General features: G+C 38.4%; 5 protein-coding genes and 1 long non-coding RNA gene across 12 annotated transcripts; 5 read left to right on the top strand and 1 right to left on the bottom strand.

Moving 5' to 3' along the window:
- Positions 1 to 165: 165 nt before the first annotated feature.
- Positions 166 to 2,660, bottom strand: LOC104792790 (serine/threonine-protein kinase BIK1). The gene is made up of 6 exons (XM_010519015.3): positions 2,212 to 2,660; positions 1,734 to 2,041; positions 1,521 to 1,656; positions 1,283 to 1,425; positions 1,075 to 1,198; positions 166 to 957 (listed from the first exon to the last, which is right to left on the bottom strand). The coding sequence occupies exons 1-6, from the start codon at positions 2,258 to 2,260 to the stop codon at positions 533 to 535; spliced, it is 1,185 nt and encodes a 394-aa protein (XP_010517317.1). The 5' UTR covers positions 2,261 to 2,660; the 3' UTR covers positions 166 to 532.
- Positions 2,661 to 6,916: 4,256 nt separating this feature from the next.
- On the top strand, positions 6,917 to 8,416 carry LOC147942968 (uncharacterized). Its single transcript, XM_087456249.1, has one exon. It carries the CDS (start codon positions 6,917 to 6,919, stop codon positions 8,414 to 8,416), a length of 1,500 nt encoding a protein of 499 aa, XP_087312375.1.
- Positions 8,417 to 12,830: 4,414 nt separating this feature from the next.
- Positions 12,831 to 13,696, top strand: LOC104792789 (uncharacterized). 3 transcript variants are annotated; one of them, XR_015559442.1, is made up of 2 exons: positions 12,831 to 12,975; positions 13,405 to 13,696. It is a non-coding gene; the product is annotated as an uncharacterized LOC104792789 (long non-coding RNA). The 3 variants fall into 3 exon arrangements; XR_015559441.1 differs by having other exon boundaries at positions 12,857 to 13,140; XR_769110.2 differs by having other exon boundaries at positions 12,872 to 13,202.
- A 2,896-nt stretch (positions 13,697 to 16,592) lies between these two features.
- On the top strand, positions 16,593 to 18,502 carry LOC104792788 (uncharacterized). The gene is made up of 3 exons (XM_010519013.3): positions 16,593 to 17,062; positions 17,524 to 17,740; positions 17,837 to 18,502. Exons 1-3 carry the CDS (start codon positions 16,862 to 16,864, stop codon positions 18,328 to 18,330), a joined length of 912 nt encoding a protein of 303 aa, XP_010517315.1. The 5' UTR covers positions 16,593 to 16,861; the 3' UTR covers positions 18,331 to 18,502.
- Positions 18,503 to 19,080: 578 nt separating this feature from the next.
- Positions 19,081 to 21,569, top strand: LOC104699328 (glucan endo-1,3-beta-glucosidase-like). The gene is made up of 2 exons (XM_019246415.2): positions 19,081 to 19,722; positions 19,861 to 21,569. Exons 1-2 carry the CDS (start codon positions 19,258 to 19,260, stop codon positions 21,364 to 21,366), a joined length of 1,971 nt encoding a protein of 656 aa, XP_019101960.2. The 5' UTR covers positions 19,081 to 19,257; the 3' UTR covers positions 21,367 to 21,569.
- A 126-nt stretch (positions 21,570 to 21,695) lies between these two features.
- On the top strand, positions 21,696 to 24,732 carry LOC104792787 (uncharacterized). Of its 5 annotated transcripts, none has more exons than XM_010519012.2 (10): positions 21,696 to 22,010; positions 22,121 to 22,169; positions 22,693 to 22,799; positions 22,958 to 23,003; positions 23,292 to 23,426; positions 23,556 to 23,645; positions 23,727 to 23,858; positions 23,982 to 24,065; positions 24,162 to 24,226; positions 24,308 to 24,732. In XM_010519012.2, exons 1-10 carry the CDS (start codon positions 21,898 to 21,900, stop codon positions 24,516 to 24,518), a joined length of 1,032 nt encoding a protein of 343 aa, XP_010517314.1. In that variant the 5' UTR covers positions 21,696 to 21,897; the 3' UTR covers positions 24,519 to 24,732. The 5 variants fall into 5 exon arrangements, 2 of the variants coding, with proteins under 2 accessions (XP_010517314.1, XP_087310723.1); XR_015559841.1 differs by having other exon boundaries at positions 21,734 to 22,010; positions 23,737 to 23,858; XR_015559843.1 differs by having other exon boundaries at positions 21,734 to 22,010; positions 23,546 to 23,645; positions 23,737 to 23,858.
- Position 24,733: the final 1 nt, after the last annotated feature.

Below are 24,733 nucleotides of genomic sequence, written 5' to 3'. Positions count from 1 at the left end.
ATTTTGATTAAGAAGATTAGTTGGGATATATAAATTGACCATTGTTATAACTTTACATCCATACAATACGTTATTTAATAATGTCTATATAGTGTATAATTTCAGTAGCCAATAAAACTCGAATTCGGAATTTTGCTATTCTTTGTATCAGTTTAACCTCTAGTATTTTGGGCTAATATCATATATATATATAAGTTCGAATTCAAAATTACGGTTAGGGAAAAAAATTGAAAGAACAAAAATACAAAGAGTGTTATACACAAGAGGCAAAAATGACCTCATCATATATACTTCACTCGATATAAACAGCATACAAGGAAGCCTAAGGCCACACATGTTCTCTGGTATGGGACATGTACCCGGAAAAATGTAATACATCCATTATCATTCTCCACATGCACGGTTTGTCGAGAACTGTGTTCAATCCGTCCAAAACGGATATGTACGCAGTTTCAAGTACTCACCGGAAAAATGTTCATCCTGGAATTCAGTTACCAGCTTGACCTGTTTTCCGAATCTTAGAAGTATAAGCTTAAACGCGGTTCCTGCCAAAAGGTTTTTGCGTGAACCGTTTTTCGGATGACCTAGAACCAGTTTTTAAACCTAGTTTCTTGGTATCCTTAACAGGATCGGTCTGACTTGTTTTTCCCAAGTTGTCCTGAAGTTGTTGCAAGGCACGGACCACTTGGTCCATGGTCGGGCGCGACTTTGGTTCGAATGAGAGACACTGGACCGCAATGCTGGCCAATCTCACTGCTTCTTCAGGTAGGTACTGTGTGTCTATCCGAGTGTCAACGATTAGGAGAACCTTGCGTTTGCTTGTGAGGTACGGTCGAGCCCAATCCACAAGGTTTTCTTCTTTAGCCGGCCTGTTATGGTCCAACGCTTGTTTACCCGTTAAAATCTCTAGAAGCACAACTCCAAAACTGTACACATCGCTTCTTGCATTCAAATGACCTAAAAAGGATTACACAAATGGAGAGACAAAACAAATATTCAAACCATTATCCATATGCTCTAGAATATTTGATCAAACTAGTCATAATTCATATATGAGGATTGGTAGATATTTACCTGATGACATATACTCGGGAGCAGCGTAGCCATATGTACCCATGACCCTTGTACTAACATAGCTCAGATCACCCATTGGACCGTCCCTAGCTAGTCCAAAGTCAGAAAGTTTTGCGTTGTAGTCCTGTTTAAGGGAAACAAAGTCATCAGTGTAAAACACTTTGAAGACATCTAACTATATTTTAAAATTATGTATTTCTCTACATACCGCATCAAGTAAGATGTTGGAGGCTTTAATGTCTCGGTATATCACTTTGACGGGATCGCTGTGAAGAAAAGCAATCCCCTTTGCTGCATCAAGCGCAACCTTGATCCGTAGAAACCATGGGAGTGGCTTAAAATATGCACCTCCTGCATCAAAACCATGTTTCATCAGAATCTAAATACCAAAAACAACAAAAAACATAGAATTGATCATCAAAGATAAGATGGTCCATAGGACTCACTTCTGAATAGATGATTCTCAAGACTTCCTTTTTGCATAAACTCGTAGACAAGAAGACGGTGATCATCCTCTACACAATAACCGATAAGTTTAACAAGATTTGGATGACTCATTTGCCCCAAGTAGTTGATCTCAGTCTGAATTCACAACAGAACACAACAAATCAGACACAACAACATTCACACTTTAACACTCCAAGTTTGAGAAACTGTACCAGCCATTCACGGTGACCTTGAAAACCTTCTTTGTTAAGCCTTTTAACAGCGATGACCAAACCGGTTCCAGGTTTAGTCGGAGTAAGAGTGGTCTCATCTAACCAACCTTTAAAGACACAACCGAAGCCACCTTCTCCGATCACACTATCCGGTCTGAAGTTTCTGGTGGCTAGTTTGAGTTCGTTAAAGGTGAAGCTTTTGACAGGGGTCGAACTCAATATCTCCCCTTCCGTCTTCTGAGCCGCCGCTACAGTCGATGAAGATTTCCGACTCGAGAGACTTAGACCGAACAGATCGCTGCTCTTACCTACACAACACACAGACCATTTTCAAAATTTGAAGCCCAATCAAAATCGGAAATTTCCATTCTTTTCTTTGTATGTTAAAACACATGAATCGTGATGATGAGTAGAACAGAGCGATGCATAATTCTAGATTTTCTTGTGACAAAAATAGTTGGAGAGAGAGAGATAGTACCACTGTGGAAGAGGTCGGCTTTGACTCGAGAACTGAAGCAAGAACCCATTAGCTAAGAATCAGATTCGTTTTCTCCGTTTTGATTCTTGATCGTTCTTCTTTAGCTTCTTGAGCAGATTGTGTTGTAAGCAGAGAAGAAAAAAAGAGAGAAATATAGAAACTTTCGACCAACAAAGGCAAAAAAACGAAAAAGATATAAAAGATGAGAGAGAGATGTGAACAGATATGGCAAAGGAAAGAAGAAAGAGAACAAAGTTTTGGTTTTGGGTTTGGTGTTTTAATGAGAAGCACGAGAGGGTGACTAGAAGAAGAATGGTCTTTTTTTTCTTTGTGGATGTGTGAAAAAAAAGTCAAACAAATGGACACAGAAAAAAAAAAAAAAAGGTGTATAGTTCGGCGAAAAGATAAAGGTCGTTGGATTCTATATTATCAAAATGATATGGTGACCCATTTTAAAAAAAAAATGTCTTTTGGCAATATCCTAAGCGTTTTTGGCTGACAAATAAAGAAGACATTTTTAGTCAAGATTTACTTGTTTGGGTGCAGTTTTTTTACTACGGTGCGTGTCTGAATTATTACCATTAACGGGACGACAAACAAACAGCGGAACATGACGTTTGTCGATCGTAACAAGTTGTTTGATTTGGTCACTCGACGTTTATTGGTTTTTGTGTGTGTAAGCAGAAAAAAAAAACACTTAAAAGTTACCAATTAACAACCGGCCAAATCCCCTAGAAAAAATATTAGATTAAAAATTTTGTGCAGTTTGAATAGATGTGGATAGCTCTATATATTAATGTTTGTACCATGATTTGCTTAAATTAACCTGTAGAATAATATACTGTCGAAAATCTAATCACCACCATACACCAATGAAAAAATCTAGATGTCATGTCCATTTACTTCGTTTTCTATCTCGTACGGAACTGGTTTTTTTTATTTCTTTCTAGATATATGAAGCTTTACATACAAGATACATTGACCCAAGAGATATAAATACAAATGATTATATAAAAAAAAGTCATAATAATTACGAATTCATAAAAATGGAATATAGGTTTGACTTGGGTGGTAGGTTTTTTTTGTGAATTTATGAGTCGCGTATCGTTTTATACGTCGTTGTCTTGTTTGGTATGGCTTGGACTTTTGAATCCAAAAACTTTTCTTAAGAAAGATTATTTTCGAGATAATACGGGTTGGACAACTTTGACGTACGGAGGCACCCACTTGGACTTTGCCTTGTCTTCCAGACACAGCTACAAATTAAAACTCACCTTTTGTTCCGGTTATAAGAGTCACCTTTCTCTATACACTAAATTCAGAAAGTCTTTAGCTTTTCTTGTTCTCTCTTACATATAGTTTACATTAGATTTGATTTCTCTAGCTGAGATGTCGATATTTGTTTGTTTAACCGTTACAAAATTAAAATTTACATCTCGGTTGTTGAGTTGCAACATATGATTTCAAATAAAATTCTGATATCCATACATGTCTTTGTATCCATATACAGTATGTGGATGTATATGTAAATGCCTCCAGTTGAATCGTCAAGGCGATGTTATAGATAACTTTTTACACAATTTATGGAAAAGTAATAAATCCTAAAAGTAAATTATGAGCCCACAGGTTTAAAAATATTTAGTAAAAAAAAAAAAACGGTTTAATTATTTTGGCCTTGTCCCAAAATTGGGTTGTGGGTATATTGACAACTCAGTTTGGATATTAGTAAGTAAGAGCAAGTCCACTAGAGATTCTTTGTGGAATTTTCAGGCCCAAAAATAAAGAAAAAACCCAAAAAGAAATTAGAAATTAGGAGAATCGGTTCCACGAGAGGGATTTTGAGAATCGTATGAGAACCGATGCGTGATCAGTTCTGATTGGCTGGGGGGAAATATAAAGGAGGATAAACAATTTTTTTTTCTTTTTCTTCGCGACATATCTTTCTCTGTAAAAGAAACGGTGAAACCATCGGCGATTTGTCGTTTCACCCTGAAAATTCTCCGATTCACCTTGAATCGTTGGATTTTCTGGCTGAAACACGAAAGATCTTCATATATGAGAGAGATATGTCGAGGTTTCGGGTTCCAATCGAGATTCCACTCGATGTGACGATTCGTTGCTCAAGACCTTCTATCTCCCACAGCGATAACGATGGCGGAAGGTTCCTATGATGGGATTAAGGGAACAGCGAGGTCAACCGGCTGGCGGATCGCACACACAAAAGGTTCGTCATCTCATCTTTGATTAGGTTTTGTTACGAGAATTTGAATCTAGTGTGAGTGTGAGTCTGGGTTTACAATTCTGATCGATTGTTTACTGTTAGAATCAAATAAGATTTGAACAGGTAGTGGTTTAGGTGATGTATATATGTTTAGAGTCTTGCAGGTGTAATTTTGTGGTTCTGATTTATCCTATTGTCCATGAAGGTTCCTACTCTCCATTGGTTTTGCTTGTAGCTTCATGACTCCTTTAATGTATTTTAGAATTCAGGTGTTTGATAGTTTATTCTTTAAGTCTGTTTTGTTTCTTTAGAGTTGCATCTTATACGGTCCTATGATATGGGGAATTTGGGTGAAAAGGTCTTGTGATGCGGACATCGATCCTACAAACCAAACCGTTGAACCAGATCTTGTACTACATCCTGTACCAGAAGTACGAAAAGGCCCTATGACACGATCAAAGGCTAAACAGCTAAGGACAAGGTTTAACCTAGCCGTTCAAGACATTGTAAGCTCCCTAGAGCTGAAGGACGTCAACTGGTCTGTACCACCATCATGCCACCATAATGGACATGATCACATTACCGAGGAAGAGCTTGCTGAAGCCTTCACCCAAATGAGCCTTGATCAGACCAGTTCCCCAGGTATGAAACCTCTTTTGGCAGGTCAAGGAACCTCAAGAATCCAAGAGAAGACATTGGATCTGCAAGAGATGTGTGATACAAGCTACACCTCCGATCAATATAGTGAAGATCAAGACCAAGACATAGAGGACATGAACGAGCATCAAGAGGCTGATCAAGATACTCTAGAGGAACTCCAGGAAGACCCCTACTTCAGTAAACAAACCAACAAGCCAATACAAGACTAGAACCGTGAAGTAGTTCATCGAGTAGTACAAGAAGTGGTTCAAGGAACATCTATTGGACCTAGATCGCATCCAGGTAAGTATTATTCAATATTTTCGATCCTTGCAGGTCCCACCAACCCCAACAACGGCTAGAAGACTTGCTCATCAAGAGAGATCAAGTCTACTTTAGCATTTTCTTTTATTAGTTTATTTACTTTCCAAAAACAATGGTTTTGTGTTTGATTTTATTTGATTTCCTTTGTTGCATTATTTTGCATTTATTTTCGGCCTTAGGGCTAGCTGAAGGACTCTTATAAAGTCCCCCTGCAGCAGTTGTTAGATTTTTCACCTTTGATTATCAATGAAATACTGAATTTTCTTACTTTTTCTCTTTAAGTGTTCTTGAGAGAATAAGCTTGTTCTTTATCCTGTGTGTGAGATTCCACAAGGCTAAGTTCGTGTACTGTATCAGAGACCAATCACATCTCTATGGTGTACTTCAATCCGCTAGCACTTCCCCCTTACCGATCCCACACGAGAGAAGCGACCGCCAACGTGTTAGATCTACATCATTGACCATCTTTCCTTCACAAGAGAGAAGCGACCGCCAGCTTGTGAAGCCATCATCTCTATCCCGGTATAAGACTCACCACCGAGTCTTGTATCATCTGGTATCAGAGCACAGTTCACGCTGTTCCCTTGCCAGGTTTATCTTTTCCATTTACTTTCATTTGATTTGTAGCTTTTGTTTTATTTTATTAAAAAACAAAAAAAAAATCCTAGTTTCTTTTATTTAACAGCCTTATCTCTAGTTTGTTTAACCTTTTATTTACAAACTTTTAAAAAAAAATTATATTTTTAATTTGTTTCCTTAAGTCGTCTGTTTCACTCTCTGTATTAGTTGTCGTACTAGTTCATCTCGCATTTAAAAAAAAAAAAAAAATCTTTTCAGCTTTTGTTTCATTGCTTTTATTGTCTAATATTGCTTGTCATTCTTAAAATTTCAAAAAAAAAAAAAGTTTCCTTTATTTTCTTTGACATTTCCCTTTTCAACTTCTGTGGTACGTTGATCCTTTGTTGTTTTTCTCTAAGCGCAGATCCGTTCTAGACACTCACTATGGGAGAAAACGCAGATATACCCCAAGACGCCATGATGCAAATGATGAGAACCCTCACAGAGCAGTTGAGAGGACTCGGCGATAGGATAGGCCGTTTGGAGCAACCTCAAGCGAGGGTTGACGTTGGACCAGATCCAGAACAAAGGAATGTCCGCGACGAGGAAGACGAATCCATTGACATGGATGATGATGATGATCCACCACCAGATCCATTAAGGCGTCAACATCAGCGGAGAGAAGATCCTTTGATGCGGAACCGTGCTAGAGAGGTAGAACCACGAGAACAAAATCGAGATGTTAAACTAATACCTCCTACTTTTGTAGGAAAGTCTAATCCGGAGGTTTACATGGACTGGGAGAGACGTATGGGATACATATTCCAATGTTATGGCTATGGAGAAGCCCGAAAGGTAGCCCTTGCATTGGCGTAGCTCACTAACAATGCCTTGTCATGGTGGGATAGGACGGTAGCCGATAGAAGGAGGCAGCGGTTTGCTACCATCAGCAGTTGGCTCGACATGAATTACCTCTTGAGGTTGAGGTATGTACCTGATCATTATCAACGAGACTTACAAAAACGTTTTAGAAAATTATCTCAGGGAACAAGGACTGTGGATGAGTATTTTGAGGAGTTTGAGAAGCTCATGAACTCATTGGAGCTGGAAGAATCGAGTGAGTCCCTAATGGCTCAATTCATTGACGGCTTGCAAGAGCGTATAACCCGAAAGGTGGAGACATCGAACTACAGTAGCCTACATGAACTACTTCACAAGGCTGTACAAGTAGAGCAGCAAATCCATCGTAAGATGTCTTTAAGGAACCGTACTAGAAACAACATGCCTTGGAATGCAAGCAACAGCCAGAGCATGGACAAAAGCAAAACCGTGGAAAATGACTCTAGGTTTAAGAACAAGGCTAATGAGGCACCTAAAACCTCTAAACCCGAACCAGGTAAGTTCTCTAACACTAGTCAATCTCGTACCCGTGACATTGCTTGTTTTAAATGTCAAGGCAGGGGACACATGGCAAGAGAATGTCCGAACCAAAGGGTGATGATTGTCACATCTAGTGGAGACTATGAGTCTCAAGACGAGCAAGATGAGTACCGTACTGATCCGGAGAATGACGTGGAGTATCCCGACACAGGAGAACTTCTTGTGATCCGACGTATGTTGACTGTACTTGTCAACCCCGAGGAGAAAGTTCAAAGGGAAAATATTTTCCACACTCGATGCACAATCAAGAACAAGGTATGTTACTTGATTATTGATGGAGGTTCTTGTACTAATGTTTCTAGCAAGTATACGGTGGACAGGTTAGGTCTTCAGAAAACAAAGCACCCGAGGCCATACAAACTTAGGTGGCTGAACGATGACACCGAGCTGAAAATTGCTGAACAAGTTACTGTATCATTCAACGTTGGGAAATACCAAGATCAAGTCATTTGCGATGTAGTTCCAATGAGAGTTGGACATCTTCTTCTTGGAAGACCATGGCAGTTTGACCGAGCTACAACTCACGACGGTCAAACAAACCATTACACTTTCATGCACAATGACCGTAAGTTCAACCTTGCCCCTTTAAGTCCTTCTAAAGTTCATGAGTTGCAAAAACACATGAACAAAGAGGTCGAGGTAAGGACTTCTAACCTTTATTTGAGATCCAATGAGGTTTGTAAAACCATGAGTGCCAAGGGCACCGTGCTACTAATGTTGTTCAAAGAATGTTTAAGTACAGGTACAAGTGAGCTTGAACTACCCGCTGAAGTACAAGTTGTACTAGATCAATACAAAGACGTGTTTCCAGAGGAGATACCACCAGGATTACCCCCTATTCGTGGCATTGAACATCAGATTAATCTTGTACCCGGTTCTCCTCTACCAAACAAACCAGCTTACCGAATGAATCCGGAGGAGTCTAAGGAGTTAGAGAAGCAAGTGCGTGACCTAATGGATAAAGGGTACATCAGAGAGAGCCTCAGCCCGTGTGCGGTACCAGTTCTCTTAGTTCCAAATTAGGATTGTACATGGAGGATGTGTGTAGACTGTCGAGCAATCAACAATATCACCATCAAGTATCGACACCCCATTCCAAGACTAGACGACATGTTGGACGAGTTAAGTGGTGCAACCGTCTTCTCAAGATTGACTTGAGGAGCGGCTATCACCAGGTCCGAATGAGGGAAGGAGACGAGTGGAAAACCGCGTTTAAAACCAAGCAAGGTCTCTATGAGTGGCTTGTCATGCCATTTGGGTTAACCAACGCCCCAAGCACCTTCATGCGACTAATGAACCAGGTTCTAAGGTCATTTATTGGTAAATTTGTTGTTGTTTATTTTGATGACATACTTATTTACAGTAAGTGCCATTCTGATCACATTAAACATCTAGGGTTAATTTTGAAAACACTTCGGAAGGAAGGCCTTTATGCTAACCTAAAGAAGTGCTCCTTTTCTACTAATAAGTGTGTATTTTAGGTTTTGTAGTGAGTAAACACGGCCTACAGGTGGATGAGGAGAAGATTAAGGCAATAAGAGAATGGCCTACTCCAACTTCGATTGGACACGTTCGCAGCTTTCATGGTCTCGAAAGCTTTTACATGAGGTTTCTCAGGGATTTTAGTACAGTGGCTGCACCAATGACTGCCGTGATCAAGAAAAACGTGCCTTTCTCATGGGGAGAAGCTCAAGAAAAGTCCTTCAACACATTTAAAGAGAGGCTCACACAAGCACCGGTCTTAGCCCTCCCAGATTTTGAAGTTATGTCTGAAGTAGAGTGTGATGCATCAAGCTTGGGAATTGGAGCTGTACTACATCAGAGAAAAAGACCCGTGGCTTTCTTCAGTGAGAAGTTGAGTGGAGCTACGTTGAACTATCCGACCTATGACAAGGAGCTTTATGCCTTAGTTCGAGCACTAGAAACGTGGCAACATTACTTGTTATCCAAGGAATTCATCATTCACACCGATCATGAAACCCTCAAGCATCTCAAGGGTCAGACTTCACTTAAGAGGAGACATGAAAAGTGGTTGGAGTTCACTGAGACGTTCCCATATGTGATAAAGTATAAGAAGGGCAAAGAGAATGTGGTTGTTGATGCTTTGTCAAGAAGATATGCTCTCATAGCTACTAAGGAGGCTAAAGTAATGGGATTTGAGCATATCAAAGAGTTTTACAAAGATGACCCAGAATTTGGAGAGTGCTACAAGGAGTATGGCAAAGGAGCATACCAAGCATTCTACTTGCAGGATGGGTTTCTATTTAGAGACAAGCGGTTGTGTATTCCTCAAGGTTCCATGCGAGACTTGATACTCACTGAAGCACATGGTGGAGGTTTGATGGGTCACTTTGGTGTCGACAAAACCTTGGCCGTGGTAATGGAACACTTCTTTTGGCCCCATCTCAAGAAAGACGTTGAGAGATTTTGTGCTCGATGCATTGTTTGTCACAAAGCAAAATCCAGGTTACATCCTCATAGTCTTTACTTACCATTACCTATTCCTAACGCCCCTTGGGTAGATATTTCTATGGACTTTGTCTTAGGATTGCCAAAGATTAAACACAAGGATTCAATCTTTATTGTTGTGGACCGGTTCTCCAAGATGGCACACTTCATCCCGTGTGACAAGACCAATGATGCGACTCAAACCGCAAATTTGTTCTTCAAGGAAGTGGTGCGCCTCCATGGAATTCCAAGGACAATAGTCTCTGATCGTGACACCAAGTTCTTGAGTCACTTTTGGAAGACACTTTGGAGAAAGTTAGGTACCAAGCTTCTATTCTCTACAACTTGTCATCCCCAAACGGATGGACAAACTGAAGTGGTAAACCGAACTCTCTCTACTTTACTTAAAGCCACTCTTGGTAAAAATATGGCAACATGGGTTGATTGCATTCCTTTTATTGAGTTTGCTTATAATCGTGTTGTCCATTCGACTACAAAACTATCTCCTTTTGAGATAGTCTATGGAATTAACCCTTTGTCTCCATTAGATTTAACACCCTTGCCTCAGATAGTTCAGGTTTGCCAAGATGGGCTAAGAAGAGGAGAAATCATCAAGAAGTTGCATGACAAAGCCAAAACAAATTTGGAAAAGAAGAATGTCGACAACAAACGCAAGGCTGATCGGGGAAGAAAAGAGATGTTGTTCAAACCGGGAGATTGGGTCTGGTTGCATATGAGGCCTGAGAGATTTCCAACACAACGAGCTTCTAAGTTATCACCAAGAGGCGACGGTCCATTTAAAGGTCTTGAGAAGATCAATGAAAATGCCTACCGTTTGGAGCTACCAAATAAGGTAAAAATTTCTCACACTTTTAATGTAGCTGACTTGTCTGCTTATGATTCAGGATATTCAGTTTTGAGGACAAAACCTTCTGAAGAGGGAGGGAATGATGCGGACATCGATCCTACAAACCAAACCGTTAAACCAGATCTTGTACCACATCCTGTACCCGAAGTACGAAAAGGCCCTATGACACGATCAAAGGCTAAATAGCTAAGGACAAGGTTTAACTTAGCCGTTGAAGACATTGTAAGCTCCCTAGAGCTGAAGGACGTCAACTGGTTTGTACCACCATCATGCCACCATAATGGACATGATCACATTACCGAGGAAGAGCTTGCTGAAGCCTTCACCCAAATGAGCCTTGATCAGACCAGTTCCCCATGTATGAAACCTCTTTTGGCAGGTCAAGGAACCTCAAGAATCCAAGAGAAGACATTGGATCTGCAAGAGACGTGTGATACAAGCTACACCTCCGATCAATATAGTGAAGATCAAGACCAAGACATAGAGGACATGAACGAGAATCAAGAGGCTGATCAAGATACTCTAGAGGAACTCCAGGAAGACCCCTACTTCAGTAAACAAACCAACAAGCCAATACAAGACAAGAACCCTGAAGTAGTTCATCGAGTAGTACAAGAAGTGGTTCAAGGAACGTCTATTGGACCTAGATCGCATCCAGGTAAGTCTTATTCAATATTTTCGATCCTTGTAGGTCCCACCAACCCCAACAACGGCTAGAAGACTTGCTCATCAAGAGAGATCAAGTCTACTTTAGCATTTTCTTTTATTAGTTTATTTACTTTCCAAAAACAATGGTTTTGTGTTTGATTTTATTTGATTTCCTTTGTTGCATTATTTTCCATTTATTTTCGGCCTTAGGGCTAGCTGAAGGACTCTTATAAAGTCCCCCTGCAGCAGTTGTTCGATTTTTCACCTTTGATTATCAATGAAATACTGAATTTTCTTACTTTTTCTCTTTAAGTGTTCTTGAGAGAATAAGCTTGTTCTTTATCCTGTGTGTGAGATTCCACAAGGCTAAGTTCGTGTACTGTATCAGAGACCAATCACATCTCTATGGTGTACTTCAATCCGCTAGCACTTCCCCCTTACCGATCCCACACGAGAGAAGCGACCGCCAACGTGTTAGATCTACATCATTGACCATCTTTCCTTCACAAGAGAGAAGCGACCGCCAGCTTGTGAAGCCATCATCTCTATCCCGGTATAAGACTCACCACCGAGTCTTGTATCATCTGGTATCAGAGCACAGTTCACGCTGTTCCCTTGCCAGGTTTATCTTTTCCATTTACTTTCATTTGATTTGTAGCTTTTGTTTTATTTTATTAAAAAACAAAAAAAAATCCTAGTTTCTTTTATTTAACAGCCTTATCTCTAGTTTGTTTAAGCTTTTATTTACAAACTTTTAAAAAAAAATTATATTTTTAATTTGTTTCCTTAAGTCGTCTGTTTCACTCTCTGTATTAGTTGTCGTACTAGTTCATCTCGCATTTAAAAAAAAAAAAATCTTTTCAGCTTTTGTTTCATTGCTTTTATTGTCTAATATTGCTTGTCATTCTTAAAATTTCAAAAAAAAAAAAAGTTTCCTTTATTTTCTTTGACATTTCCCTTTTCAACTTCTGTGGTACGTTGATCCTTTGTTGTTTTTCTCTAAGCGCAGATCCGTTCTAGACACTCACTATGGGAGAAAACGCAGATATACCTCAAGACGCCATGATGCAAATGATGAGATCCCTCACAGAGCAGTTGAGAGGACTCGGCGATAAGATAGGCCGTTTGGAGCAACCTCAAGCGAGGGTTGACATTGGACCAGATCGAGAACAAAGGAATGTCCGCGACGAGGAAGACGAATCCATTGACATGGATGATGATGATGATCCACCAACAGATCCATTAAGGCGTCAACATCAGCGGAGAGAAGATCCTTTGATGCGGAACCGTGCTAGAGAGGTAGAACCACGAGAACAAAATCGAGATGTTAAACTAATACCTCTTTACCGCTAGCACTTCCCCCTTTACCGATCCCACACGAGAGAAGCGACCGCCATCGTGTCAGATCTACATCATCGACCATCTTTCCTTCACAAAAGAGAAGCGACCGCCAGCTTGTGAAGCCATCATCTCTATCCCGATATAAGACTCACCACCGAGTCTTGTATCATCTTGTCCTCAATACAGTTTTTCTTTTCAGTTTTTTCGTTTCTTAAGATTGAAGAGTACACTGTTTTGAGAGTATATGGAATCCAATTTTTTTCTCAGCTACTAAAGTGTATTGATTTCTCCTTTGTCTTGTGAAGAATTTTTGTTGAAGAGAGAATCTTATCTGTGCTGGTTTTGAGTCATGACAGATGCTTTTCTCATTTAAGGCTATAAGTGGATGGTCGTGAGGGGCAAATTGAAAAGATTCTCACAGCTTGTCTTCAATAATTTCATTGTATATCTTGATTATTGTTGTCATTTGTCATGCGTGACCTTGTCCACCTTTATACTCTCTCGGTTTGTGAAGTTTTTGGTGTAAAGTTTTAGTCTTAAGCTTTTTGTTGCAACTGTGGGTTTAGCTCAAGACGAGTTTTTTTTGTCTTGGGTTCTTATTTTTTTGCTTACAAGCTTCAAATTTCGTAACTTTTTGCATCTTCTGTGATTTGGGTTGCAGTCAATTTCTCGTGGTTGAAAAGTTTTGGTTTTTATTTGTTTGCAGAGGTTAGAAGATGTCAGCGCCGAAATCGGGTGGTGATCCAGCGCCACATCCGTCGAAAGAACAGCTTCCGGATATCTCTTACTGCATCACAAGTCCTCCTCCATGGCGTTAGTTTTCTCTTCTTTGCCTCTATACCTAAAACGTTTGACTTCTAGTTATTGTTCTTAGCATATATCTACCTTTGGAGCCTTGTTGTGACTTCTATGTTTCATATTTCTGAATTATGTAAAATATTTTTGTTTTCTTTTCATGTAATATAAATAATTAAAATAAATTTTTCTTGTTTTGATTAGTTCATAATTTATTAAAATACGATAATTAATAAAAATTGTTAAATAATAATTATTTTAATGCTTAAGCAATCTTTGATAGAAATTCTTGAGTGGAAGAGTGTTTTAGTTTAAGTTGTTCATGGATTGATTTGATTAATTTAATATTAATAATATGATTAGTTTAATTAAGAGAATTTTGATCCAAATTGTTGAGTGGAGTTGGTCTAATATGCTACCAGGCCCAAAAACCCCACGAACAAAGAAAGTAAAAGGCTTAATATACTTTTTGGTTTTTCATGTTCCTCAATTTTTTTTTAGTAGTTTCTCATTTTTTTGAAATAAGTTGTTATTCATAATTTATTTTTATTTTTAATGTAAAGCAATACAAAAAAAAAGTGTAAAGAAAATTAAAGCAATTAAGAATCAGATACCAAAAAAACCAAAGTATGTATACCACTTTGAATTGAAACCAAATGATTTTGGGTAGTCGAGTTGTAGCCCCCTACAAAGTTCCAATTCTTGCTTCACCCCCATGAAACTTTAGCCTCTGTTTCTAGCCACACAACAAAATTTTGACAATGTATATCCTCACCTAATTTGCATTTCAAGTTATATCCCACGTCTCTTAAATCTAAACATTTTCTGTCTAATTTGTCATTAAACCAGATTCAATTCACAATTAAACCGAAAATTGGAACTTGATTTTACCCAGATTTTGAATCAGTTTCATTTATCAAACATTTCTTTCAAAACGATATAGCTTCCCACATGCCGTGAGTAACTAGATCATCTCATTAAAGCCATGAACTTTAGGAGATCTACAGGTCTTTTGGCTAGCTTTCACCAAGGCTAAGAGAAGCTTGTGCTCTACTTTTTTTTGTTGTTGTTCTTATCACTTACTTTTGTTTTTTGCTCTGTTTTACTAGTTTATTATGTAATAGATTCATAAAGTACTATAAATGTTTTTTTAGCATGAAAATGAATGAGTTTTAAATACGACAAAAGACAAAACCCAAAGAACTACTATACATTGCTAACTACAAAAATTCCTACGCTTGATCCACCTGAGACACTACATGTGTAGATTGACTGGAAGAAGCTTCACCATGACACTGAAAATGAAATCAACAGAAATAAACACAAATCATTATAAAAACAGAGATGAATAGCAGTTTTTCAAAGATGGATAACTAGCGCTTACCCTTTTGGCTCGTTTGGCACAAGACCGAGTATTGTGACCAGCTTGTCCACAGTTTTTACAATGCATTGTCCGTTTATTCTTCTGTGATGGAGTGGAAACTTCTTTTGCCTTGAACTGCTTCTTCTTCTTGTTTTTCTTTTTGGATGGAGACTCATTGATTCCTTTTATTTTTTTTTGCTTCTTACTCTTTTTTCTTCGTCCAGGTTGTGGTGTCTCAGGAGGTTCACCCACCAATGACACATCACCTCTGGCCCAATGACCTGCACCTCTAAGTGGAATGATGTTCTCACCATATAACTCTCCTAACCGTGAACTACGAAACCAATCAGATACGTAGTCATCTGAATTAAGTTTCTTAGTCAATATTACTGCATATCCATGTTCACAAGGGATCCCACATATATCCCACTTAACGCAAGTGCATTTTCTGCTTCTCATATCTACCCTCTCTGAATGACCATCGATTTCATCGGATCCGCTATCGGAAGAACTTGAATCATTGTCGTCTTCATCAGAAATTCCAAAGCCTGGGTCACTTGGATCACTTTCATCTTCCAACATCTTAAGACGCCACTCTCTCTCAAATCATGTTCTTCGCCACTAATATTGGAGAAAAAATAAAGGATTTATCTCAAAATTACAAAACATGTACTGCAGTCATGCTATTAGAGTTTAAATATCTTACCTCATTGTAACCTGAGAATCAAGGCACTTCTTTGAACCAAATGATATCCTCTTCCCTGAATCAATGTCTCAACTGCTGAAACCATATAAACCCTATTTTTTTCTCTGGATTTTGTATCTGGTACTTATAAAGGTATCGACTTATGTTTACATTTTGGGTTTTTGGTTTAAGTATAAATTATAATTTTAATTTGGTTAAATGATAGATTAGACAAAAAAATGTTTAGATTTAAAAAACGTGGGGATAGAACTTAAAATTCAAATTAGGTGGGGATATACATTGTCAAACTTTTTTTGTGTGGCTAGAAACATAGGCTAAAGTTTCATGGGGGTGAAGCAAGAATTGGAACTTTGCAAGGGGCTACAACTCGACTACTCAATATTTTTAAATCAATACTATAAACTTTTTTAAACAGTGAATGCATTTATATATATATATATATATAAATCTATATATATATTTTATAAAAAAATGTTTACAAAGAGCAGTTTTATAAACCCATAATGTCTTTAGGTATCCATTAATCAATCAACAATGTGTTAATTAATAAATATATTGTATGACCACTTTGAATTGAAACCATATATATGTTTTGAGCTTATCAATAAACTATAAACTTTTTAAACAAGGAAATAAGAATGCATTTATATTTTGGTATTAATTAGATGGATATAGTCCGAGTCAGCTAATTTTTTTTTAAAAAACCATCTTTTAACTTCGTCCCCAAGCCAAACTTTTAATTTCAAGATTGTCCTCTACGCTCCACCTGCACACCTCAGTTTCAGTTTTACCTGTTTACCCCTCTACACCATCGCTCTGTTAAGAGATATTGAGATAAGTTAAAAAACTAATTCTAGTTTGTTCAGGTAAATGAATATTACCATATACTCTGTCTTGGTTCATTTTTTTTTTTTTTTCTGTTATTATCTTTTTCGTTTTGTTTACAGCTTTGTTATCATTTAAGCTTATAAGGGCATTTTAGTCATTTGACGAGAGTATTATATTTACCTCTCCTTCGCTTCATTTCCCTTTTCGCCTATCTTTCTGGATTTTTCTCTCTTTTCTCGCCTAAAAGAACCTTCAAGCTCTCTCTCTCTCTCTCTCTCTCTCTCTCTCTCTCTTAATAAATCAATCCCACAAGACTCGTGGAAGAGGAACGAAACGCGTTTTTTTAGAATTGTACAGACTCATTTCTATTCCATTCAATTCAATTTGTTTGAATTTTCGCAATAAGTTTCTGGATTTGAATTTTTTTTGGGGTTACCTCGAGAAAGAGAAGAGAATCGAATTAGGGAAACGATGGGGATGGATTTGAGGGCGGAGGAATTATGGAATCAAGGGAGAGATTCTAGCCACGACGGCGAACGTGACCTAGGTCTCATGGTTACTGATTTTATCGAGACCGGAGGTGGTGGTAGCGGTGGTGCTGCTGATTCCTGGTGCAGCAGCGACAGCGATTCTGGATTTCCTGATCCTTCTTACCTTTCCGATAAGATTCAGGTATCATCAACTAACATCTCACGATTTTGATTTATCCTTAAAATTCAACGGTGTGTTCCTGTATATAATCTTGGGATCATTTGTATTGTATATGAATTTAGTATGATACTTTTAGAGGAGTTATACGTTTGTGTTTATCATGGATTTGGTTTTGGTTTTGGTGATCATTGAACTTGGAAATGGTAGCTTTGGCTCTGTATACAGTTGCTAGGAAGCGTACATTATGTCACATTGCTAGGTTTTCTAAGGAAGGTGGTGAGCACCTTTTTCATAAACTGTCTTGGCCACTCTCGTATAAAGTAATTATCATGGATTTGTTAGAATGGTAGCTTTTTCATGTTTATAGTGTTGATGTATGTGGTTCGTGTATGAAGGAAGCATGGTTTTAGTATTTTTTGGTTTCATGGGATAGGTGGAGAGCATTTGATTGAATTAGATTTGTCTGTTTGTACCTCTTGCAGTATCTTAAGTACTCTATGGCTCAACACGAAACTGAGGTTCTCTCTGCGGTTCGGTCTCTGATGCTTACTATTAAGGAGAAAGATCTTCACTCTGTGAAGTCGGGTACATGTAATGCCAGTTGCATCAGGTTTTACCTCGCAAAGCTTTTGAGACTCTCTGGATATGATGCTGCTGTTTGTTCTGCTAGATGGCAAGGCGGTGGCAAAGTTCCTGGTGGTAGGTTTTTTTTCGCTTCTATGGTTTTTCATTATTGGCATATAAGATACTTAGAGATTGATGATATGTTTCATGTGACTTGTATGAAATTTGCAGGAGATAATGAATACATAGATATCATATTGAGTGACACTGAAGTTGGCCAAGATGATCGTCTGATTGTTGACATTGACTTTAGAAGTCACTTTGAAATCGCTCGAGCAGTGGATTCTTACCAACGTATAATGGAAACACTCCCTGTGGTCTATGTAGGAACAGGGGCAAGACTAAACCAGTTCCTCCAAGTAATGGTCGATGCAGCCAAATTCTCTTTAAAGCAGAATTCAATGCCGTTGCCTCCATGGAGATCTCTGAACTACCTGCGATCCAAATGGCATTCTCCCCACAAAAGGCATCTCGGTCCTATCGATCAACAAGGTCCTGGAATGTTCTTACCAGGAATGCACCGCCAGTGTGCTGAGAACTTAAAGAGGCTTCAGTTTGCTCTCCAAGTCGAACAAGAGTCTGAGAGATATATGAAGAAGAAGAGCGGTTTTAGACGCAGGAACAATCCCGACAAGATAAGAATTCAAGGGGCTCATGCTCCTTAAAAGAGATTTGTACAGATGTGTTTTTGGGGCATCAAGAGGCCAAAGAATTTTGCTCTGTTGAGTCGTCGTTTTTGAGTTTAATATTTTTTGCGGCTGAAATGTTTTTTTTTTTATATGGATTCATTTGGGGGTTACACAATAATAGCCAAAGTTAGGCTTTATACGAAAGAAAGATAGTATACGAAGTAATACGTCAGGTAAACCATATTATTTTTTCCTCAGTTGTACGATTCGCCATTGGGAGAGATTGTTCTAAAAGCATGATTCTGTTTCGTTTTTTTTTTCCCCTTGTTGTTGTGTCTTTGATTACCAAGAAATCACTGTTATGATCAATGTTTCTTTTTAGTATTCACATTTCACACCCAATATGATATACATACGTATGTTAGGATAACTTCACAACTTTTTTAACAAATGATAATTATCTTCTAAATTCTACTATATTACAATCATATCCAATCACTCACAATTTGTACTTTATCCATAAATAAATTAAGACAGATATGTTAAAGAGAATCCAGTTATATTTTTCTTATTTTCAATAAATTCATGAAATGGTAACAGATGTTTACATAAGATGCATAAGATCTACATATGATACAAGTTATCCAAATTATAATCCATTTAACTCTTGTTTCCTTAAGTGACCATGAAAGAATAATAGATGCACACATATATGATTATCCTCTTATAATATTGTCAACTTAAATTAATTTGATACAATTTCTTTCCGTCCGGTTATAAATAAAGGCCACCTTCATGATCATCTTCATCTATGTTCTATTGATAAAATGATATCCTAAACAATTTAAATTCACTAGATTTCATAGAAATTGAGAATCAACATTAGTATAAATACGCATGCATATAGCCTAATCTTCACCATCCAAACGAATCATTGTTATCGTTTTTCCAAACAATAAAGCAATGGCCAAAACGACACGGTGTTCTAGTCTCCCTTTCCTCCTCATAGTCGCTCCCGTCATCTTTCAACTCTTAGCCGTGACTTCGGCCATTGGTATCAACTACGGAACGCTAGGGAAACTTCAACCGCCGCAACAAGTGGTTGACTTCATCAGGACAAAGACAAATTTTGACAGTGTCAAGATCTATGATGCGAATCCCAACATTCTCCGACCCCTAGCGGGCAGTAAAATCAACGTCACCATTATGGTCCCCAATGGGTTAATTCCTGCGATGGTCAACGTTGCAAATGCTCGTCAATGGGTCGCTGCCAATGTCTTGCCGTTTCATCAGCAGATAAAGTTCAAATACCTTTGTGTCGGAAACGAGATTCTTGCTAGTAATGACAATAACTTGATATCAAATCTTGTGCCAGCCATGCAAAGTCTTCACAAAGCTTTGAAAGCTTCCGGTCTCGAGTATATTAAGGTTAGTGTCAACTGAAGTCACGATGATCAGAAAAACAACGACAGCAAAATTCATATTTTTCATATATATACTTCGAAGTTACATTGTTATTTGTTATTACTATCAACAAAATGTAAATCCTCCATTATTTGACTGCAGGTGACAACTCCACATGCATATAATATATCTCTTAACCATAATGCACCAAGCGAGAGCAGATTGCGTGAAGATGTAAAAGATTTTTTTACAAAGATCTTGGAGTTCCATCGTCAAGCTAAGTCCCCGTTCATGTTCAACCCCTACCCTTTTTTCACAATGGACCCGAACAATGTCAATTACGCAATATTTGGTCCAGCAAATGCAGTAACGGATACCAATACGAAACACACATACAACAACTTGTTTGACGCAATGATGGATGCAATGTATTCTGCTATGAATGCTCTTGGTTATGGGGACGTAGATATGGCTATAGGAGAGACCGGTTGGCCTACCGCATGTGACGCTCCATGGTGCTCACCTCAAAACGCTGCACGGTACAACCACAATATCATCAAACGTGCAAATGTTATAGGGACACCGCTTATGCCCAACCGCCACGTCGATATCTTCATATTCGCATTGTTCAATGAAGATGGGAAACCTGGTCCAACCTGCGAGAGAAATTGGGGGATATTCAAACCGGATTTTACTCCGGTTTATGATGTTGGAGTCCTAAAAGGCGGTCGAAGCTCACGGAGCTCACCGAGCCCATGGAGCTCACCGAGCCCACGGAGCTCACCGAGCCCACGGAGCTCACCGAGCCACAATGGAAAATGGTGTGTGGCAAAACAAGAAGCGACAGACAAACAACTACAAGCAAATATTGATTGGGTGTGCAGCCAAGGTATTGATTGTAATCCAATCTCACTAGATGGCGTATGTTTTGATAATAACAACATGAAGAGTCGAGCCTCGTACGTTATGAACGCATATTACCAAAGCAATAAAGGCACTGATGATGCTTGTAACTTTAGTGGTACCGGCATGGTCACTACTTCCAACCCAAGCACTAGCACATGCAATATTCCAACAGAGGACACACCAAGCACTAGCGGAAAATGGTGTATGGCTAAAGAAGAAGCGACAGATGAACAACTACAAGCGAATATAGATTGGGTGTGCAGCCAAGGTTATGATTGTCATCCAATATCACCTGGTGGCATATGTTTTGATAACAACAACATGAAGACTCGATCCACTTTCGTAATGAACGCTTATTACAAGAGCAAAGGATACACAGAAGACGCTTGTGATTTCAAGGGTAGTGGTATCGTCACTACTACAAACCCAAGCACTAGCACATGCACTATAACAGCAGGAAACGCACAAAGCAAGAGCGGGAAATGGTGTATGGCTAAAGAAGAAGCGACAGACGAACAACTACAAGCGAATATAGATTGGGTGTGCAGCCAAGGTATTGATTGTAATCCAATCTCACCTGGTGGCATGTGTTTTGATAACAACAACATGAAGTCTCGATCCTCGTACGTTATGAACGCTTATTACGAGAGCAAAGGATACACAGAAGACGCTTGTGATTTCAAGGGTAGTGGTATCGTCACTACTACCAACCCGAGCACTAGCACATGCTCTTTAGATCCGGTGCACCAGCTACATGAGTAACGCTCTGAAGAAAAATCAAGAAAACAATATCCTTTGATTTCGAAATAAGAACAATCAATTTTTCTTTGTTCTTCTAATTATGTGTATATATATATATGTACTCAGTTGTATTTTATTTGTCGACATATCTTAATTTAATTTTCAATATATTTGTAATAACTATAAGACGTATGGTAAATATAAAATTGTTTTAAACTCGAAAATCAAAACAGATTGTGCAAAGAGTCAAAACAGATTGTGCAAAAAGTCAAAACGTAAAATACAGACGCATACTCGGTTAAGTATCCGGTTTGTTGAAATAAGACATTGATCAAACCGGTACCTAAACCGAATTGGGTAATCTCAAAATCAAATAGAGAGCTCTGATGAAATTTTAGGGATTGAACCATTTTTTTTTTCACGGATTAATCATTAGAGAGACTTTAAGCTTTTCTTCTTTGCTTAATCTTCACGGATTGGTTTCGATCTCTTCTTCTTCTTCACTCTCTTTGAAGCAAAACGGATCTGAAATCTTTGGGGGAGCAAACAACAATGGGATTTCTGGTAACAGTTGCGGAGTTCGGGTTCTCGTTGCTGCTGATCGTCTTCTTTGGATTTCTCTCCGTCGTCGTTTTTGAAGCTTGGAGAAGGAGACTCAGTAACGTGTACGTCGGTGTTTCTCTTTCTTCGCCTCTATTACTGTATCTTTTCTTGACTCCGAGTTCTGGGAATAGAACATTTGGATTTATTTGTGTTGTTTTTGGATTTTTCCCAGGTCTGTGGAGACGGTGACTACACTCGAGGATCCGAAATCTTTAAAACCGGTATCGTCTGATTTCCTTAATCGTTTCTGATTTGATTAATCATAGCAAAAGAACGATGTCACTTGAAAATTCAGTTAGTTATATTAGTTAGTGGAACTGAGATTTTCTCTAGAGAGGTCTTGGGTTGTTGATTCGTGTTGCGCTATAGAGTTTAAAGACGAATGTTGAAGCTTCACATTCATCGTTTTTTGTAGAGTGAAATGGCGTCTGCACAGGTTGTACATGTAGACTTTAAGGGTGAACTGTTTCTGTATCAAATGTTGCATTTTGGTTTGGTAAAGAAGCTTGACAAGTTCAATGTTATAGTGCTAGATTAGCTCTTAGGTTATAGATAGTCTCTTCCAGATTCAGACTTTGGATACTCTTAGGCTAGTGGCTTTGCGAGAACGATCAGCGTTTTGTTTTGTTAATCATGACGAGTTGACACGCTTGATCACATTGGCTGGTGGCATTGTTGCTGAGATTGAGGAATCCGAGTTCTCTTTTTCTGACTCTGTTTTTTTTTTTCAAAATTTATCATTAGATTCCTTGTCCTCATATTACCGAGCCTGCTGAGAAGTATTTGTCATTAATAGTTCCAGCATATAACGAAGAACAGAGACTTCCTGCAGCTCTCGAAGAAACTATGGAGTAAGATAAAAAACACTTTCACTTTTGATTTAATTGCTACTTTTGAAGATTGCGTCCCTGCTTACACTCGTTAAAAGTTTGCTTCTTGAAAAACAGTAGCACAAGCCTTATTTATGCATTATACAGAGGCATAATTGTAATTCACCTGTGTGTTTCAGCTACCTTCAAGATCGTGCATCACGGGACAAGAGTTTTTCTTTTGAGGTAAATAGTTTTCCATTCTTCTGTTTTATCTCCTTACAACTCACTAAGGTTGATTCCTAACCTTTGTTATGGCCTTTATTATGGCGAATATGTATGAGCTTTTCAAGGTTTTTTCTCTATAATTAATTCACCTAACTCTATGAGAAAATAGTAATATGCTCACAATTTATTAGTCTATCAAATAGACTACCCACTTATGCTAAATTGCTCAATAATTCTTGGTGCATTCCTTAAAACCCTATATGCATCAGTGGAGTAACCGAGTAAGTTTATCCTTTTTGCTTCTAGATAGTGATTGTTGATGATGGAAGTGTGGATGGAACAAAAAGAGTAGCTTTTGATTTTGTTAGAAAGCACACAGTTGACAACATAAGGGTTATACCCCTTGGGAAGAATCAAGGCAAAGGAGAAGCTATAAGAAAGGTGAGTTCAACTCGTAGCACATTCAACTCTAGTTATGTCTTATATGTGACTGAGTAATATTGGATACTTGCTATATCATTCTAAAAGAAAATTAATTGAAGCTTTCTACTTTCTGAAAGCATTAAATAGGGAATGATGCATTCGCGGGGTCAGCTACTTCTCATGTTGGATGCTGATGGAGCAACTAAAGTAACCGACCTAGAAAAACTTGAAAATCAGGTTTGCCTCAAGTTACGGCTATTTAAATTTCAAACAAACTGGAAACTATGCTAGAAATATCCTGACCTCCTAGCCTCATAGATTCTTGCAGTAGCCAGAGAAGAATATTCAATCAGAAATCCAGCATCGAAGGAAATGGATTTCAGAATAGGTGATGTTCAAGTATCCGCATTTGGTTCTCGTGCTCATCTCGAGGAGAAAGCCCTTGCTACAGTTAAGTTTTGCTATCGTCTGTTCTAGATGCAACATCATTCTTTGTCTATGTACACACACAGATGCATATCAGCATATACATATACGCGTCTTAGATAATTGACTATAGTGTGTCAATTTCAGAGGAAATGGTATCGCAACTTTCTGATGAAGGGTTTCCATCTTGTGGTTCTATTAGCTGCTGGTCCTGGTATTCGGGATACACAGGTGGCTTTTTTAATCTCATTTCCTTCGGCACTCTTTGTTTCACCAAGACATATTCTTGAGTAATAAATAACTAAACATCAATTTTTCTTTTGTCAGTGTGGCTTCAAGATGTTTACTAGAGCTGCTGCTAGGAAGCTTTTCACAAACGTCCATCTGAAAAGGTATGTGTAAATGATTCGATCATGATAAACTAACAGGAGAAACATCAATAAGAGTATCTCATTTGACTCGTCTCTTCTCAGGTGGTGCTTTGATGTTGAACTGGTGTACTTGTGCAAGCGATTTAACATTCCAATGGTTGAGATCTCTGTGAAATGGTCTGAAATTCCCGGGTCTAAAGTCAATATGCTGAGCATTCCAAACATGCTTTGGGAGCTTGCTTTAATGTCTGTGGGATACAGAACTGGCTTGTGGAAGATCCATCAAGCATGTGACACAGAGCGTTCCTCATGACCAAAAAAAACTCTGACCACGCTGGTTTACAGCAGAGAGAGGATATTGTTTTGATGTCTCTGATCAAGCAAAAGTAGAGCCAAGACGATAGAGAATATGCTGGGTCCTTCTTTCAATAGATGTAATAAACAATCTTAACGAGATTAGAAATTTATGTAATGAAACTACTACAGCTCTATATTTTGTTTGTTTTAATCATGACTCAGTTTTTACAT

Source organism: Camelina sativa, chromosome 6, assembly GCF_030686135.1.
Source record: "Camelina sativa cultivar CO46 ecotype springtype chromosome 6, ASM3068613v1".
Lineage (NCBI taxonomy): Eukaryota > Viridiplantae > Streptophyta > Magnoliopsida > Brassicales > Brassicaceae > Camelina > Camelina sativa.
The sequence above is the reverse complement of the archived record's forward strand: the minus strand, read 5'-3'. Positions and strand labels throughout refer to the sequence as shown.

What these genes read in the sequence shown, in the direction of transcription:
- LOC104792790 (XM_010519015.3), bottom strand. Translation starts at nt 2,260, where the DNA reads ATGGGTTCTTGCTTCAGTTCTCGAGTCAAAGCCGACCTCTTCCACAGT. An exon ending in AAGGTCACCGTGAATGGCTG is followed by an intron (nt 1,657 to 1,733) that starts GTACAGTTTCTC and finishes TTGTGAATTCAG; the next exon opens with ACTGAGATCAACTACTTGGG. An exon ending in CCAACATCTTACTTGATGCG is followed by an intron (nt 1,199 to 1,282) that starts GTATGTAGAGAA and finishes TCCCTTAAACAG; the next exon opens with GACTACAACGCAAAACTTTC.
- LOC147942968 (XM_087456249.1), top strand. Translation starts at nt 6,917, where the DNA reads ATGAATTACCTCTTGAGGTTGAGGTATGTACCTGATCATTATCAACGA.
- LOC104792788 (XM_010519013.3), top strand. Translation starts at nt 16,862, where the DNA reads ATGGGGATGGATTTGAGGGCGGAGGAATTATGGAATCAAGGGAGAGAT. An exon ending in ACCTTTCCGATAAGATTCAG is followed by an intron (nt 17,063 to 17,523) that starts GTATCATCAACT and finishes TACCTCTTGCAG; the next exon opens with TATCTTAAGTACTCTATGGC. An exon ending in CGGTGGCAAAGTTCCTGGTG is followed by an intron (nt 17,741 to 17,836) that starts GTAGGTTTTTTT and finishes TGAAATTTGCAG; the next exon opens with GAGATAATGAATACATAGAT.
- LOC104699328 (XM_019246415.2), top strand. Translation starts at nt 19,258, where the DNA reads ATGGCCAAAACGACACGGTGTTCTAGTCTCCCTTTCCTCCTCATAGTC. An exon ending in CCGGTCTCGAGTATATTAAG is followed by an intron (nt 19,723 to 19,860) that starts GTTAGTGTCAAC and finishes ATTTGACTGCAG; the next exon opens with GTGACAACTCCACATGCATA.
- LOC104792787 (XM_010519012.2), top strand. Translation starts at nt 21,898, where the DNA reads ATGGGATTTCTGGTAACAGTTGCGGAGTTCGGGTTCTCGTTGCTGCTG. An exon ending in AGGAGAAAGCCCTTGCTACA is followed by an intron (nt 23,859 to 23,981) that starts GTTAAGTTTTGC and finishes TGTCAATTTCAG; the next exon opens with AGGAAATGGTATCGCAACTT. An exon ending in ACAAACGTCCATCTGAAAAG is followed by an intron (nt 24,227 to 24,307) that starts GTATGTGTAAAT and finishes GTCTCTTCTCAG; the next exon opens with GTGGTGCTTTGATGTTGAAC.